A 15,919-nucleotide genomic window follows, 5' to 3' on the forward strand; every position below is an offset into this window, starting at 1 on the left:
GAGGGTGTTGTGCTTAGTGAATAAACTAAGTCAGACAAATATCGTACGCTATCACTTATATGTGGAATCTAAAAAAAATACAACAAACTAGTGAATATAAGAAAAAAGGAGCAGACTCACAGATACAGAGAACAAGCTAACGGTTATTGCTGGGGAGAGGGAAGGGGGAGGGGCAAGACGGGGGAGGGGATTCAGAGGTTCAAACTATTACGTATAAAATAGATAAGCTACAAGGATATATAGTGTACAGCACAGGGACTATACCCAACATTTTATGATAACTATAAATAGATTATAATCCTCAAAAATTTGAATCGCTATGTTGTACACCTGAAACTTACATAATATCGTAAATTAACTATACCTTGATAAAAAAAATTAATTAATTAAAAAAAGGAATTCAGTGAGAAGTCAGCTGGTGTCTTGAGTTTCTTGGATTGAATGTTGATGTTTTCCACCAAATTTAGGAAAATTTGGCAAAATCATCGCTTCAAATAATTTTTCTGTTCCATTCTTTTCTTCTCTCTCCATTACACATATATGCTAGCGTGCTTCACACTGTCTTGTAGGTCATTAAGCCTCTATTCATCTGATCAATCTTTTATCAATTCTTCAAATTGGCTAGTTTCTGTGATCTCTCTTCAGGTTTACTAACCTTATTTCTGCAAACTCTCCACCATCCATTAAGATTTTCACTTTAGACATTCTACCTCTCAATTCTGAGATTTCCGCTTGACTGTTTTAAGAACAGTTTTCCTTCCTCTGCTGCCCTTCCGCGTCTATTCACTCATTACAAAGAGCCTTTCCTTTATTTCCTCATATAGTCTAAAAATAGCTACTTTACAGTCTTTCCTGCAAAATCCAACATCTGGCTCATCACAGGTCACTTTTTTTTTTTTTTTTTTTACACTGCCTTCCCAGATGGATAACTGGGTTAGCCAATCACCTGAGATAGCTACAACAGCCCAAGGAGCAGTGGGCTGCACAAGAACTGGTCTGCAGTCACAGTATCCTTTAACCCTAGGCAGAGAGGAGCCAGCTCCCAGCTCCCAGCACATTCGCACGAACCTAAGCCCCACAGTCAGAACCCGCACTTACTGTGTGTCCCTGGAACGTTTTGACCGGGCGGTCACAGCCGAGTCTGCAGACGTGGATACACATGTCTGTGCTACACGAAGCAAAGGTAGTGTTGTTCTGCCAATCCACGTCAAGGGCAGGGGCTGTGGAGCAGCAAATGGTCAGGGGGGAACATTTGCATTTAGCAGTTGTGCACAGAGCTCAGGTGACTTAGAAGTAACAGCACAGTCAAGATGCCTAAGGACAAGATAAAGCAGCACCCCCAGTGTGAACACAGCCTCTGTCCCCCACAGACCTGAAAGTCTGTCCTTCACATTTGGAGGGATGCCCAGAGGCCTCCGGAGCGAGACCCCGTGACACCTCGGGTGGCATAAGCGCAGTCTCTTGCTCCCCTGGCACAGGTGAGACAGGGTAGGGGAGAAGCACGCCGTCTTCTCCCGCACCTTGCCGCTCCCAGGAATATCACTGTGCTGGCCTGATTGGATTTGTTTTAGATAGAGAGGAGAGGAAAAAGATTTCATATCCTACGTTCAAGGTATCCGCACTGAGAAAATCTCTCACAGGGACTTCCCTGGTGGTCCAGCGGTTAGGACTCCGTGCTCTCACTGCCGAGGGCCCGGGTTCCATCCCTGGCTGGGGAACTGAAATCCCGCAGGCCACGTGCCGCGGCCCAAAAAATCCCCCACCACACAATTAATGCATTCCATCAACTGGAGGATGCTTATCGTTGACAAGCGGACAGCCTGAGGGGACACAAGTGACCTTATGGTGAACACTGCCTCTGGCTCCTGGGCCTTTCTCAGGGGCAAGTGGCTCCAAGAGCTCTGTGAGGTTTGGGGGATGGTGACGGCCCTCTTCCCTTCTCCCAACCTCCCCGAGAGACTACTCAGCATCTTTGTTCTCTCCACACACTTCCTTGTTTCTGGACCAACAGAGGGTTAAGTCCTGCAAGCAAGCCCCTGGTGAGATCTTCATCGACAGATCGATCCCTAACCATGTCCCACGTTGTGTTTCTTACAGGCAGGTCAGCACTGAATCGGGAGAAGAATCCAGCTTCCTCAGGATACGCTAACTCGGACTGCCCCTCCCGTGCTCAGCCTTAAAGTAAGAGGTGCACCCGTGCACACGCGCCGGCCTTCCACAGCTGCAGGGCTGGATCCCCTTGGCTCCCCGTCCAGCTCTGTCCCCACACAGAGGCTACGGGTGGGAGGATGTGGCCGGGAGGCAGCAGGCTTTTTCAACACCCCAGGGCGTGCATCTCTGTGTGTCGCACCCCCTGCAGAGCGGTTCAGCACGGGCCCACGGTTTCTGCTGCATTTCCCACGTGTGCCCAGTGGAACAAAGGAACCGGACCCACTTGGTCAGAAGGATGTTCCCGGGAGCTGGAGAGCGAAGAGCAAAGCCACAGCTGCTGCTGTTTACGACACTGCAGGAGCCAAATCACGAATTCCCGGGCCAGCCTCTGCAGTGGGGTGTGCAATTAATGCGCCTGCAAGAGGGACAATCTGGCGGGCGTTTCGGGGGCTGGTGACCAGCACCTGGCCGCTAAGAATTAACGTGCGCTGAACCCCTGCCACCTAAACGGAGGATGCTGTGTACTCAGGTGTCTGGCCCCATTCTGTGTCGATGCTGCTGCCAGGACCCTGCCCTCCCCCCAGGAGCTCACCATCCAGTGTGGGTGGGGACAGGTAACAGGGCTAAGCTATTCTGGGGGTCTGTGTGGCCTCCCTGCCCACACTTGGCCAATGAGGTTTGACCGTCAGCAGCAGTCTAGGTACAGCCAAGCATTACTTCGCTCTTTTTTTAAAAAAAAATTAATTTTGAAATGGTTACAGAATCGCAGGACGCTGCAGAGATGTAATAGAGAGGCCCCACGTTGTACCCTTCCCCCACTGGTGGCATTTTATGCCCCCTACAGTACAACACCCAGACCCAGAAGGTGAACGCGCGCCACGTGTGTGCAGTGCGGCACTGTTTGATCACACGCGCAGGCCTGTGTAACGACCACCGCAGTCAAGATCCAGAACCCTGTTCCATCACCACGAGGACCTCCCTGTGCCTCGTTATCAGCACACAAAGCCCTCCCTGGACCACCCCTCAACTCCGGCTCCACATCTAAAATTTCGTCATTTCGAGAATGTTATGTCAATGGCGTCATCCAGCATGTGACCCTTGCAGACGGGCTTTTTCCACGCGGCAGAACCCCCTTGAGAACCTAACCAAGCCGTCGCGTGTTATCAATAGTCGATTGGTAACTGTTCCTTGTCACTGCTGAGCGGGGGAACGCCGTTAGGCTCTGAGCTGACACCTCCTGCTGTTGGTAAACAGCGGACGCGCCCCACCAGCCCTTCCTGGCGAACACCTATGGGGCAAGGCGGTTTCACAGATCAACCCATCAAATGCTAAGGAAAGGTGCCCCTACCGCTCTCCCTGCCTGCGCTTCATTCTGAAAAACAGCACCCTTTCTTTCCTTCCATCCTGGACAGTCTCTACCACACCACTTGTCACTACAAAGCAAGAGCAAACAACACACAGAGCTTCCTGCCCCAACAATGGGATATGGGTCGACCTCGTGGGCAGCAACACCGCAGGTGAGAAGCTCTCTCAGGACACAAGAGACATGTGGTCTGCGGGATGGAAAGCCATTCCACGGACCTTGGGAATGCTCTGGGAATACGAATTTCCGCTGGAAGCCTTGGTACACGAATTCTTAAGATAAAACTGTTAGACGAACCTTACTGATGGCTATTTTGGGCAAATCATTCTCTGAAAAACAGAAGCCAGAGCTCTCTTCATCACAGATATCCCCCACCACGTGAGCACGGAAGTCAGCACACCTGGGGTTCTACGCCTCTGCCCTGTCACTGCATCCGTCCCGACAGCAAAGGTAGGGATGGTCTTGGGATTTATGCCAAACACGATGGAAACCCACCAGACTCACTTGCTTTGTTTGGTCTGCAGAGTCTACAGCACAGAAGTCTGACATGGAGACGACACACACAGATCAAAACCTGGAGACTGGGGTGCCAGGGACTGGGGAAAGGGGGAATGGAGAGTGAGTTCTTCATGGGTAAGGGGTCTCCTTATGGGATGACAGAAATGTTGTGCAACTAGACAGTGGTGAATGCTTTGTATATTCTGCCCGCTCCAAACACACACACACAGTGACACAGGCACATACACACACACACAGACACACACACACACAGACACAGACACAGGTTGGGATGCCAAGCTGCCTGCTCTTGGAGCCCTGTCCATTTCCTCGTGGGGAAATATATTCTATAAAACGTCCACCAACTTCCACATCATCAATGGTATCAGATTAAAGCAACAAGAAAATTCACTGGCAGCCCCAGCAGGTGTCTCCGGTGTGGTCCCAAGGACAGCCGTGGAAGAGATGGGCTGCCTCTCCAGGGTAGCGGGGTGCAAGCTGGCGCCTCTCAGGTCTGCCTCCGTCAGGAGGGAATGGAGTGCCGCGTGGAGTAACAGGTGCTGGCGTTCACGCATGTGTCACAGTCGCGTCAAGGCCTTGTCGGGACCTTTCCTCTTAGTCTGCTCCCTGCAGGACCATGTCCCCCGCGTGGAGCCCTCCCTGGGCACGGAGGAGATGCACCATCTTGGGGAGTCCTCGGGGCCAGTCCTCTGGTTCAGACCATCACCAGGCACCCAGAAATACCCAGCAGGAAAGACCCTCTGATCCCCTCCTAAACACTGTCCCGGGGCCACCTGACACAGTAAAATGTTCACCCTGTACACTCAGCGATTCCCTCTCAATGGAGCAGACGCCTCCCGTGAAGGGAAGCGGCATCTACGCCCTGCTGTCGACTTCAAGCCAGCTTCTCCTAACAGTTTATTAGTTTCCACCTCTGTCCTAAGATAAGAGACCACATCTAACAACAGGACTCAGTCACACGGAACATGAAGCATCACGTGGGAATCTGGGAACCTGGACTCCCTAGACCCCTGGCTGCCCCACGTGGCCTGGTGAGGACCCAACACACACACAGACGTGTGTGGTCGAGAACAGCAGCTACACATCCGTGCAGGCAAGACCACTGCAGGCCTGACGCTGCTCCCTGTAGGAAGGCTTGGCGGCAAGGATGGCGTCGGCCCGAGTCTGGGAATTCGGATTTCCCACCATGCCCTAACTGGTAAGAACAGCTTCTGTGCCTCCACCGTCTGTGCAAACAACGTGGTTTATACTGAATCCCACGCTCCTCCTGGGAGTGAAGAATTCGGGTGCAGGCGGGCACAGGGTGCCTACGAACCAGAAATGCTGGGCACCAGGCTCCGCTGACTTCACACGACCTTTCACACGCATGATCACCGCTTGCTTCCGGGGGAACCCAGCATGTCCTACGCGACTCCATCAGGAGACAATCTTTGGAAGGTCTGGATCTCGCCCCACGTGCCTTTGCCCTCTGCTGACATTGCTTTGTATCCTTTTAGTGTAATACATCTGAGCTATGAATTCAGCTGCATGCCCTGGGAGTCCTCCTGGGTGAACTGCTGAAGCTGGGCGAGGTCTTAGGGACGCCCCTGACACAGCGCCCTTGAGGCAGCAACAGAAAGGAGCCCACATCAGTTCTGGGGCTGGTTCGCAGCTGTGTAACGAAACTTTTGAGCGAACGAGCGCCGAGGGTATCTGTATGTTGGAGACCTCAAGAGCAGCGCTTCCTCCTAGGACTCTGAATTATTATTTTTGAATGACAAAGAATAAAAAGGGAAATTTTAAAAAATACTCACCGGAATGAAACGGAAACTGCTGTTTGGCCTCTCCTGTGTGGGCATCCCAAATTATTGTTGTCTGTGCTCCGCAAAAAAAAAAAAAAAAAAAAGTTAGTTACTATTCTTCTTGCAAAGTTTTCTCTAGAAAAATTTATGATACAAGAAAATGCAGTGAACCCCTCTTTTTTCTAAAGCAGCACTGTCCAATAAATAGTATATAAATAGCATGCAAGTCACACAGGAAGTTTAAAATTTTCAGTCACCACACTAAAAAATTAAAAAAGAAACCAGTAAAACTAATTTTAACAAAATTTACTTCACTCCAGCATGGCGAAAATATTATCGTTTCAACATAAGATCAATATACTCGTATCAACAAGATATCTGGCATTCTCTTTTTCACCCGTGTCTTTGGAATCCAGGGTGTCTCTTACACACTTAACGATCCGGAGGGTCACACTCATGAAGTTGGCCACATGCGCTGGTTACTCCACCAGACACAGCGGCTGGAACTGATACTCGCAAAACTACCAGTTTTGGTGGGAAATCCCCCTTATCCCCAAACATGAAAAACTATTGAAAAAACTGTAACGATAAACACCTTTTTGGCACTTTTCCCAATGAAAAGCTGCAGAAATGGGTATTTCTGAAAATTCCCCTGACCGTCACTCACTCCATGAATTGGGATCACTAGACAGAGTAGAGAATTGGGTTACACTGGGGTCTGGCACTGATTTATTGGTCTATATATAAGGAGAAAAAAAAAAAAAAAAGATCTCCTCCCCGGAAAACAAAGTAAATCACAAATGCTTACGAACGTACTAATGTTGGGAGACACTTAGGGAAGAAGCCATCTGGCAGCTCGATGAAGACCACTGGAATTAGTTCTTAATCAACTGGAATTTTCAACTGAATTGGAACCTTTACACCTCCCTGTCAATGACGTTTAATAAAGATTTTACTTTAAGAAGAACTAGTTCTATTTCGTATCAACAGTGGTAATTTTCAGAGGAAGTACTCAGAGCAATGAGTATCTCTGAAACTTTCGGTCAGCTCTAGACCAATTAACAGTTTGTTTTTTTGGGGGGCCGCGCCGCAGAGCTTATATAGGATCTTAGTTCCCCAATCGGGAACTGAACCCGGGCCCTTGGCAGCGAAAGTGCGGAGTCCTAACCACTGGACTGCCAGGGAATTCCCAACAATTTTTTGTTTGATGGAGTATAACTTTTTTTCTTAATTGAGCCACTCACAAATCTGGCAAGGCAGAGAACATGTAAGCCCTTCCACAATTCTGATACAATTTCACCTACTACCATCAATAATCGTAACAACTTGCTGATGTTTTAACGTTAAATATACACTGGGCAAAAGAAAGTATTCCTTACACAAAAGCTTTCAAGAAACTGAAGTACATTTTAGCCACTTTGGGTTAAGCTCGCACTGAAGGTCAAAGTCCACATCCCTAAATTACATTTCCTCCCCGAGAATATATCACTTTACAGAAAGTAACTATTACGCCTGCCATGGTTGACTAATCATGGTAGATAGTGTTTGACTCAGAGGCTACTAGAATTCCAAATGTGCATTTCCACTAACCATCCAGTTCATCGCTTGGTGGAAACAGAAGATAATCAGGTAGAAAATCCAAAATGATTATAAAAAACGGCCTCAGGGGCAGGGAGGACCTGAAGATGCAAAGAATTCTCTGGGAGAGTGTGAAAGCTACAGGGCGGTTGTTACTGGTGTCCAGGGCCTGAGCTTCCAATCCGACTTTATACCAATGTGTCCCGAGGCAAATTAGTGAAGTTCTCTGGGGCTCCATTTCCCCCTCTGTGAAAAGGGCCACATCATCCCAGTGAGCCCCGCCCCTCGCATGGGTGTCTACCTTGCTCCTGCCCTCAGGGAAGCCTGCGGTCTACAGCGCAAAGCAACAAGTCGTCAGATTGGGAAAACGGAAGCCTGGGGAGAGAAAACCGTTTGTGTTCCTAAGATCACTCTGGGCGGGTGGGGCAAGTTTATGCAGAGGACACCCCACGCCAGTGGGCTTCTTCAAGCAGTGGACAAACGCAATTTGGGGATTTTCTTCTTTCTATCAGTGAACTATGAACCTCAAGGTAAAAGGTGTGACGGGCCGGGGGAGAGCTTTGATAAAGGTCTGTAGAGCGGTCTACGGTACATTAAGACACGACGTGCTAGAAATGAACACTAAGACCAAAACCACAGAAACGAACAAAACAGAGCCTTCTGATTTCTTAACGGGAGGCAGAATTCTCAGAATTCATAGAAAGCATGATGTTATCTGAGATTAAACATAAACAAGCATCTACAGATCACAGTAATGTATCTTAAGCAAACACTCACTTTGTCTACTCCAGCACTCAAAATGTAATTCCCCTTCTTGTTCCATTTCAAGGCAAAGATGGGGCCTTTATGTTGGCCTAAGGTGCTGGCCAGGTTACCTGGTATGTAAAACACAAACACAGCAAGCGGGGGTGACTTCCGAGCCTCAGTCTGTTCACCGGATGATGACAAGCCAAGCACCTCCTCTCCGACCCCAACACAAGGGCGTCAGGACTTACCATCTTCCGTCCATATTCTTGCAAAACCATCATAGGAACCTGTAGCCAACAGTGTGCCGTCACTCTGCAGGCCAGAGAGAAACACAGACCAACAGAAGCAGCTTAGTAGGGGCAGCAGTGGGAAAGAGCCCCTCACATTATCCCCGGGCTGCACCCTGATGCCAACAACAGGTTCCCAGTCACGAGACTCACCAGTCACGCTGGCCTACTTTAGCTCGCACTGCCCTTCAATTAAAACGTGAGACCAAACAGGCTCCCCGCATACAACCATCAAGGAGGCGAGGGGGCAAGGAAAACACGTAGCAACCCCTCACCACTGACGACGTCCATAAAAATACGATACGAAAAGTTATATCGTGAGACTCCTGGAGACTTAGGTGAGCTCTTAAAAATATGTGCAAATAGGGAAGAGTGGTGAAATGACAGAATATGCATAAACATGATAAAGGGCAAGAAAATCAAAAGATGTTCCAATCAGAAAAAAAAAAAAAGTCAAAGAGCTCTGTGTCTCTCACGTATTAAATGCACGTAACACAGGTGCTGAAGCGTCAGGGTGGAAAATCATCTTTCCTTCGTGACAACTCACAGAGCGCCAGCAGAACGGGTTCCCCGATAAAACCACCAGACTCCATCCTGCCAACGTGTGGCTACTGAATACCCAGCTAGAGGTCCGCCAACACGGAGGGCCTCGGGAGGAGCGCTCAGCAACGGGGGCCAGCCCCCCAGGGTGGGCTGACCAACAATGCTGCCCCCTCCTGCGTCTGCCCGGCTCCGTCAGCATCACGGCGGCCCTCGCTGTGGTTTACAGGTGTTCGAGTGTCTGGGCGGTGGCGGAGGCTTACGTTCCAGTCCAGCGAGGTCACGTCTTTGTTACTGGGGACGTCATGCCCCCCCTCCCGTATACAGTGCCTCAGCACGAGCTGCGTGGAGCCCCCGTTGCTGTTTTCGTTGAGGTTCCATATCCTCGCGGTTGAGTCTCCAGATCTGTGCAAGGAACACACACAGCATTCAGCTTCCGGTCCCAGGGCCAGCAATGCTCATCATTACTTGCTGTCTGGCTAGGTCGGGCATCCTCGGCACGGGGTCCTCCGTCTTTTTGATATCGCTGACTCACAGTGGTTTTCTCTTCCCGACCTTTTTTTTCCACTTAGTAATTTGAAATGTCTGTGCATTGCTCCCCAGCCCGCTGAGAAAACGGCTGGACCGGGCACTTCTGCACAGCCTGAGGTACTCGGGGCGCCCCAAGCCCTGGTCTGCACCCACTGGGAAGATGCCACCAACAAGGTACGGAGGGGGAGCGCATGTCCTGTGAGGGAGAACTCGGACACCCAGACCCTGGGCACCCCCAGCTGGACACCCTTACCCGGAAGCCAGGAGGTCACTGACAGGGTTCCAGGCACAGATGAACACCTCAGACTCATGGCCCCGAAGGACTGTGGCTTTGTTGGGTGGAATCTCCACGTCTCCGTCTATTTCCATTGGTTTCGAATGATTATCTGTCACAGGAAACAGGGAAAGACACAGGTCTGAGGGATACCAAGGAAACATCCTCAGGGCACGTGGGTTTTACAAACAACCTCCTTTGCCGTCACCCATGGCGATTACAACCAAATCATGGGTTCTGTGTAATTTAGTAGATAGGTGACATTTCTTTACAGTCTCCAAATTTGACAGAGGAATAAAAACTGGTTATTTATTCTCTATAACTAGGGCGAGGCTAATTTCTAACAACAGCCAGAAGACGACTGGACAGAAAAGATGACAGCCAGCTGGCTCCTGAGCAGGCGGAAGCTTCCTTCTCTTGACGGGACAACAGGTCTTACCCGGAAGCACCCTTGTGAGGTGCTTATCTATGAAGCTCCCTACCTGTGAAGCTACCACGGGGGCATGCCATCATTCTGCCGGAAGCTTGCTACCCTCAACCCCTCAGAGTCTAGGGACTCAAGTGCTATTTTCTGACCGGAGTCGTCTGCATACCATGCTTTTCAAGCCAAGCAGAACCACCAGGTTTCTGAACCCAAGCAGTCCTCCCTCCAGATGACCCATAGGGTCCAGGCTCTGGAAGGGCGACAGGCTATGCTAAGTGCCACCCAGAGGAGATTCACCCTGGGTAGTGGCCGTTTTCCCCCTATGTGGCACAAGAAAAAAGATTCTTGAAGATCAGAATGAACTATCACTTCAGAGACTACATTCAGGCCACAGCCTGCCTTGTAGCAAGATGGGAGCAAAGAGCAGGTGGGACTAGTTTCCGGAACAAGGTGAGAGTCGGAAACCACCGGACGGTGTACGTGGGATGGGGTGCCGGCCAGCCCTCGGGTGAAAAGTAACGCTTAGGGACTCCTGAAACAAAGGCCTGCCAGCCACCAGCGTTCCTTAAGGCATGCGACGGTCTCCACGTGGCCACACACCGTTAGAGGTTAAGATTTAAAATACACGGTGCAATTTATAAGTTTGCAAAATTTCTGTCTCAGCAGATATAGAGGTTTCTCAGAGCTCACCAATTATGATCGCTGCCTGGGGCGGAAGCCTAAGAAGACAAGGACACGTACCTCCTTCCTGTTTTCTTTATTTTTGGCGCCTTGAGGGATGTATCCCACGGGAGTGGGCAGCCCATAAATGACCTGTGGGTACAAGCCACCTATTTTTTCTTCTTCTTTCCCTGTCCCATCATCTTGGACCTCGTTAACAGTGATCATGGGGCCCGCCGGCGGGAGGTCTTTTCATCGGACGCTAGACAGATGGGCTTTAAGCCACCCTGCTGTAACATAACCCACGCTGCAGCCTGCCCCGGCTTCCCGCGCAGTGCTGGCGCTGCATCTCGACTCTAGCGGGAGAGGGCCTGTGCCAGGGCGGGGGGATGAGCTGCCCCCGCAGGGGCGGCATGGCTGCTCGGAGGGAAATGATTTTCAAAGGAGGCAGAACACACACGCATGCACACACTCACACGCACGTGCGCAACGCGCACACACACCCTGAGCATAGACCCTGAAGCCGTCTCCGAGTTGATAAGCCGCGTGTCAAAGTGCCGGCAGGTTCCCTGGGTAAAGATTCATGCTCTCCGACTTGTCTGCCAGACGCTTCAGGGCCATTACCTAACAGGGGCGAGGCTGCAACCACCAAATAAGACGGCACTTGCTGTCTGTGTCGGGCGCCCTGTCAGTGACCGTGAGCTCCGAGTGTCAGGTCAGAGTTTGTCCGCGAGGCCGGAGGACGGCGCGGGGGCCTCCTTTTTGTGCCCGACAGTCATCACAAGGTGGAACAAATGAGTTCTCAGAGTAGCACAACCTCCTAAAGCTGAGGACGTGTAAGTAAAGAACGCTGTGTCCAAGGATCTCAGTGAGAAACCAGAGCACGAAGCCCTCCTGGCCACAGAGCAAGCAAGCCCTAGACGCTGCCACATACGCACCGCCCAGCAGGCAGGCCTGGAAGGGGTCTGCAGGACTTGCCCAGACTCAGAGACGAGGGAGAAGCTGCCGGAGCGCGAAGCTCTGGAGCCCCGCACTCACTTATCGCATGCGCTCCGTTCTCTTCCCCGTTCACCGTGGCCTCGCCGTTCTTTGGTGGGTTCTGCTGGGAAACGGCCGCTGGGGCCGCCGGGGCCGCCGGGGCCGCCGCCGCCGCCGTGGCCGCCACGCTGGCCTGCTGTTGCGCCAGCTTCTCCCGGAAGGCCTGCTGCCGCGTCTGCACCACGTCGGGCATCACCGCGTCAATCAGGGACAGCGACTCTATCGGGCGGCCGTCGAACACCGTGCCGTCCTGCGGACAGAGCCCAGGCACAGATGTCAGCTCCCAGCGAGACAAGTGCGCGTCGGGGACAGACACGCAGGATCCCGGGAGCCGCGGGGCCGCCGAGCAGGCGGGGCCGGACCGGGCGTCCTGAGCCAGGGCAAGGGATCCCGGAGCGCGCAGGCGGGTAGGGGCCGGCAAGAGTGAGCGTCCATAGAGGGCCCGGTGTGCCTGCTGCTGCCAGAGGGCACCCAGCACTCGGTAAATACCAACCTGAATCCGGATACTTCCCGTCATGACAACAGGGCTACCCCTGAGGCACTGGTCCTCAACAGGGGGGTGATGTTACCCCTTCGGGGGACATGTGGTCAAGTCTGGAGGCATTTCTGGTTGTCACGACTGTGGAGGTGCTCCTGGCGTCTAGTGGGTGGAGACCAGGGACGCTACTCCACACCCCCCAGGGTCCAGGACGGCCCCGTAGCAGGGAATGATCTGGCCCCCAAGTGTCAAGAGTGCCGAGGGTGGGAAACCCCGCCCAGGCGCTCTGACAAGTGTGGAACCGCTCCCCTTTGATAGGACAGACGTCTCTTCGGAGACCGCAGGCCCAAATCAGACATTCCTGCACCGCTCACGATCTGATTCCGAATGTTAATCTGTCCGCCTGATGCACTAAAACACACACACCTGCTACCATCTGAAATGGCTTCCTGGGATCAGGGCACAGGCTAACACAGCCATGATATTCTAACAACAGCATTGTTTAGTGACAATTCCTATTTCCCGAACTTCCTTGGGGTCTCTGGCTTCCACAGATAATGAAAACATTTCCATACACACTTAGCAACACAGGAGGGAGTGCTTTCCTTAGAAAGCGCTCCAAATATCACTCACACGAAACTCAGAGCCCCTCAGTGTGTCTACGGGATGTGCAAACACGTTTTAGCCTGTTTTCTCACAAATCAGGAAGAACCGAAGGACCTAAGTTTCAGCAACACAATGTGTGAACGGAACATCACCCCAGCTGACTACAGGTTACTATACAATACTTGAAAATAAGGGAAACAATAGAAAATAATAGAGAACATGGGAAAAAGTAGCCAGTCACCTTAGCATCTGCCCGGGTTCCAGCCATGGAGGGGCCAGTGCTGACCAACTGGTCAGCCGGCTTCTACGTCACCTTCCTTCTTCGTATATTCAAGCCCCAAACGGATGACGATTTTGCAAAAGGCTGTAACTGCCCAGGGTGACAAAAAACCTTCTAGTTTAAGCTCTAAGAGCACACTGTCTCACTTTTAACTACCCGAAACCTAAGTGACAAATGAGATGACCTTTCGTTCTCCTCTGGACACACCGAACTTTGAACTGCCAAGGGAGAGAAGGTATGGGGGCTTCTCCGCGGATGAAAGACGTGGAAACTGGGGCAGGGGGCCGCAGGGGCAGGGGGAAGGGAAATCCAGTCTCACTCAGCATCACACAATCTGAGAGCCGGTGGGGCCTCTGGGGTCCTGTAACCCTATCCCCACACTTGTTTGTTTTGTGGAAAGAGAGACGCGACGGGGCCTCAAGTTGCTGGTGGAAGATCCCAGGCACCCAATGTAAGACAAGGAAAGAGGAGACTGCCCGTTGTTAGGCAAGAAAGAGCACAGGGTAGGCAGACACTCAGGTGTTTTTAAGGATGTGGGGTTTTGGAAAACAGCAGGGGAATACACGTGACAGAACACAAGATACATTCCTTCCGTAGTTTTAAAAGCTGAAGAGAAAGTGGAGTTAAATGCTATGCATAAGACAGGCTTGTGAGGCAGACGCAAGAGGGAAGAGATATGAGGACATATGTATATGTATAACTGATTCACTTTGTTATACAGCAGAAACTAACACACCATTGTAAAGCAATTGTACTCCAATAGAGATGTTAAGAAAAGAAAAAAAAAAGACAGGCTTGTAAGGGTGAGAGCAGTGCAGAGGGAGAGGGGATGGAGGAAACTGGAAGGGTTCAGGAAGACGGGCCCGAGGGTGGTGTGGCCCGGGAAGGGGACACTTGGTGGTAAAGAGGGGCATGTGGGCAGTGGACGGCGTCAGCTGTGCAGGATGGACCGTGACAGGAGACAGGAAGTTGGAGCAGAGCAGCGTGCCAGACCGAGGTGGGAGAAACGAGGGCAGAAAGAAGGCGAGACGGCTGAAAGTGCGGTGAAAGCAAGAGGGGCTCAGACTGAGATGCAAGGGAGGCCTCGGACATCACAGGAGGCCCCGGGCATCTTCACAGGACGATCCCAAGAGCAAAACAGAACAGGGGAGATGGGCACTGTTTTCAACCAAAAGAGCCCATTTAAAAACTGGTATGAAGTTGGCCCAAGGACTCACCGTGCCCCAATCTATAAAGAGGGAGGGAACACTGTGCCCCAATCTATAAAGAGGGAGGGGACACAAACAAATTGGAGTGACTTAAATTTACAATTATGGATACAACTGCCCCCTTTCCCTGCAGCTCTTTAACGGGTAACAAAACCATCCCTTGGAATCCTCTCGAACACAACAGTCCTCATCTGTCCTCTGTGGTCTCTGGCTGTGCCCTCTGTCGGGTCCACACGAAGCACAGATTCTAGGCAAATGTTTCCCAGGATCCCTCTTCGACTGAACTGCTCAAAATATTCCAGGGGGGAGGGCGTTTTCTGTGCACGTGCAAGGCCCACACCTGTCCTGAAGTACCCCTGACCCTTGAACAACACAGGTCTGAACTGACAAGGTCCACTATACGTGGATTTTTTTTTTTTCCCCAACACATTTACTACTACGTTTACCATCCGCGGCTGGTAGAACCCGCGGATGTGGAATCTGCGGATACAGGAGGGCCAACTGTGGGACCTGAGCACTACGGATTTTGGTACCTGCGGCAGGTCGTGGAACCGATCCCCGGTGCATACCCAGGGATGAGCGTATAAAGCAGCTGCGGATCTGCTGCGTGTTTTTCCCATTTGGCAACGTAGTGTGACGTCAGTCCACAGCCGGCGATGTGCGCATGGATATGGAAAACGACACAACCACCTGAAGGGCCTCAGAAAATTGCTCCTTGGGTACAACAGAAGCGCCATCCCCCACTGAAGAAAGTATTTACCGCAAAGAGAGAAGGAACCCTAACCGACCGTGAGAGATGGCGGGGAACCGTGTGCTAAGGTGACGCGTCTTCCCAGCGCGCGCGCGATCCAGGGTGTGCGCGCGCGCGCGGCCTGGGCCCGCCCCGGGGGTGCACGTACCTCGTTGATGCTGATCTCGGCCTCCACATACTGCAGGCCCTTCTGCAGGATGGAGATGAGGGCAGCCGGTGGCACGAGAGTCCCATTGATGTTGGACTGGCTTATGTGGCTCTCGATACCGAACGTGAACGCCGAGTGCGAAAAACCTGCAGCAAGACAGGGAGGCCAGCGTTCCGTGAAGCCTGGACCAAGGGCGGAAGGCACAGCCACTGAGACCTAGAAGGCGGCACCGCTGATGTCAATGCGCTTAATAGCGGAAGGGACGTGGCCGGAGGATGCCCGGCCTGCGATGTGGGGTGTCGTGGGCAGGATCCGGCAGCGAGAGGGAGAGACGCAGACCAAGGCAGGCCTCTGCTTGCGCGGGACGGGAAACAGCTGTAAAGGTAGAGCCCTTTCCGCGTTTTAAAAGCAAAACAGGCCCGTGTCGGCCCGGGTTCAAGGTTGCTGTTACAGCAGTCAGACCGCGGAGCTCTCGGCCTGGCTTTGCGGGGCTCCTCCCAGAAGTTCAGGCTCACGTCTGCCTGCACCCTCCCTGCAGTGCTCACGGCACATGAA

General features: G+C 51.9%; 1 protein-coding gene across 12 annotated transcripts in view; it reads right to left on the reverse strand.

Moving 5' to 3' along the window:
• Positions 1-15,919, reverse strand: part of TBL1X (transducin beta like 1 X-linked) — a 240,491-nt gene that overhangs the window by 24,105 nt on the left and 200,467 nt on the right. For 11 of the 12 annotated variants that reach the window (XM_089904821.1, XM_089904824.1, XM_089904825.1 and 8 more), the window contains 8 exons: positions 15,365-15,510; positions 11,894-12,143; positions 9,751-9,883; positions 9,230-9,371; positions 8,388-8,451; positions 8,170-8,267; positions 5,827-5,887; positions 1,099-1,220 (listed from right to left, as the gene is read on the reverse strand). In XM_089904821.1, the coding sequence (XP_089760947.1) occupies positions 1,099-1,220; positions 5,827-5,887; positions 8,170-8,267; positions 8,388-8,451; positions 9,230-9,371; positions 9,751-9,883; positions 11,894-12,143; positions 15,365-15,510 (1,016 nt within the window). Of the gene's footprint in view, positions 1-1,098; positions 1,221-5,826; positions 5,888-8,169; positions 8,268-8,387; positions 8,452-9,229; positions 9,372-9,750; positions 9,884-11,893; positions 12,144-13,218; positions 13,348-15,364; positions 15,511-15,919 lie in introns of all 12 variants that reach the window. The other variant, XM_089904828.1, reaches the window with a different exon arrangement.

This window comes from Delphinapterus leucas, chromosome X (assembly GCF_059928025.1).
Source record: "Delphinapterus leucas isolate spDelLeu-1000000601 "Yukka" chromosome X, BTC_Dleu_Yukka2, whole genome shotgun sequence".
NCBI lineage: Eukaryota > Metazoa > Chordata > Mammalia > Artiodactyla > Monodontidae > Delphinapterus > Delphinapterus leucas.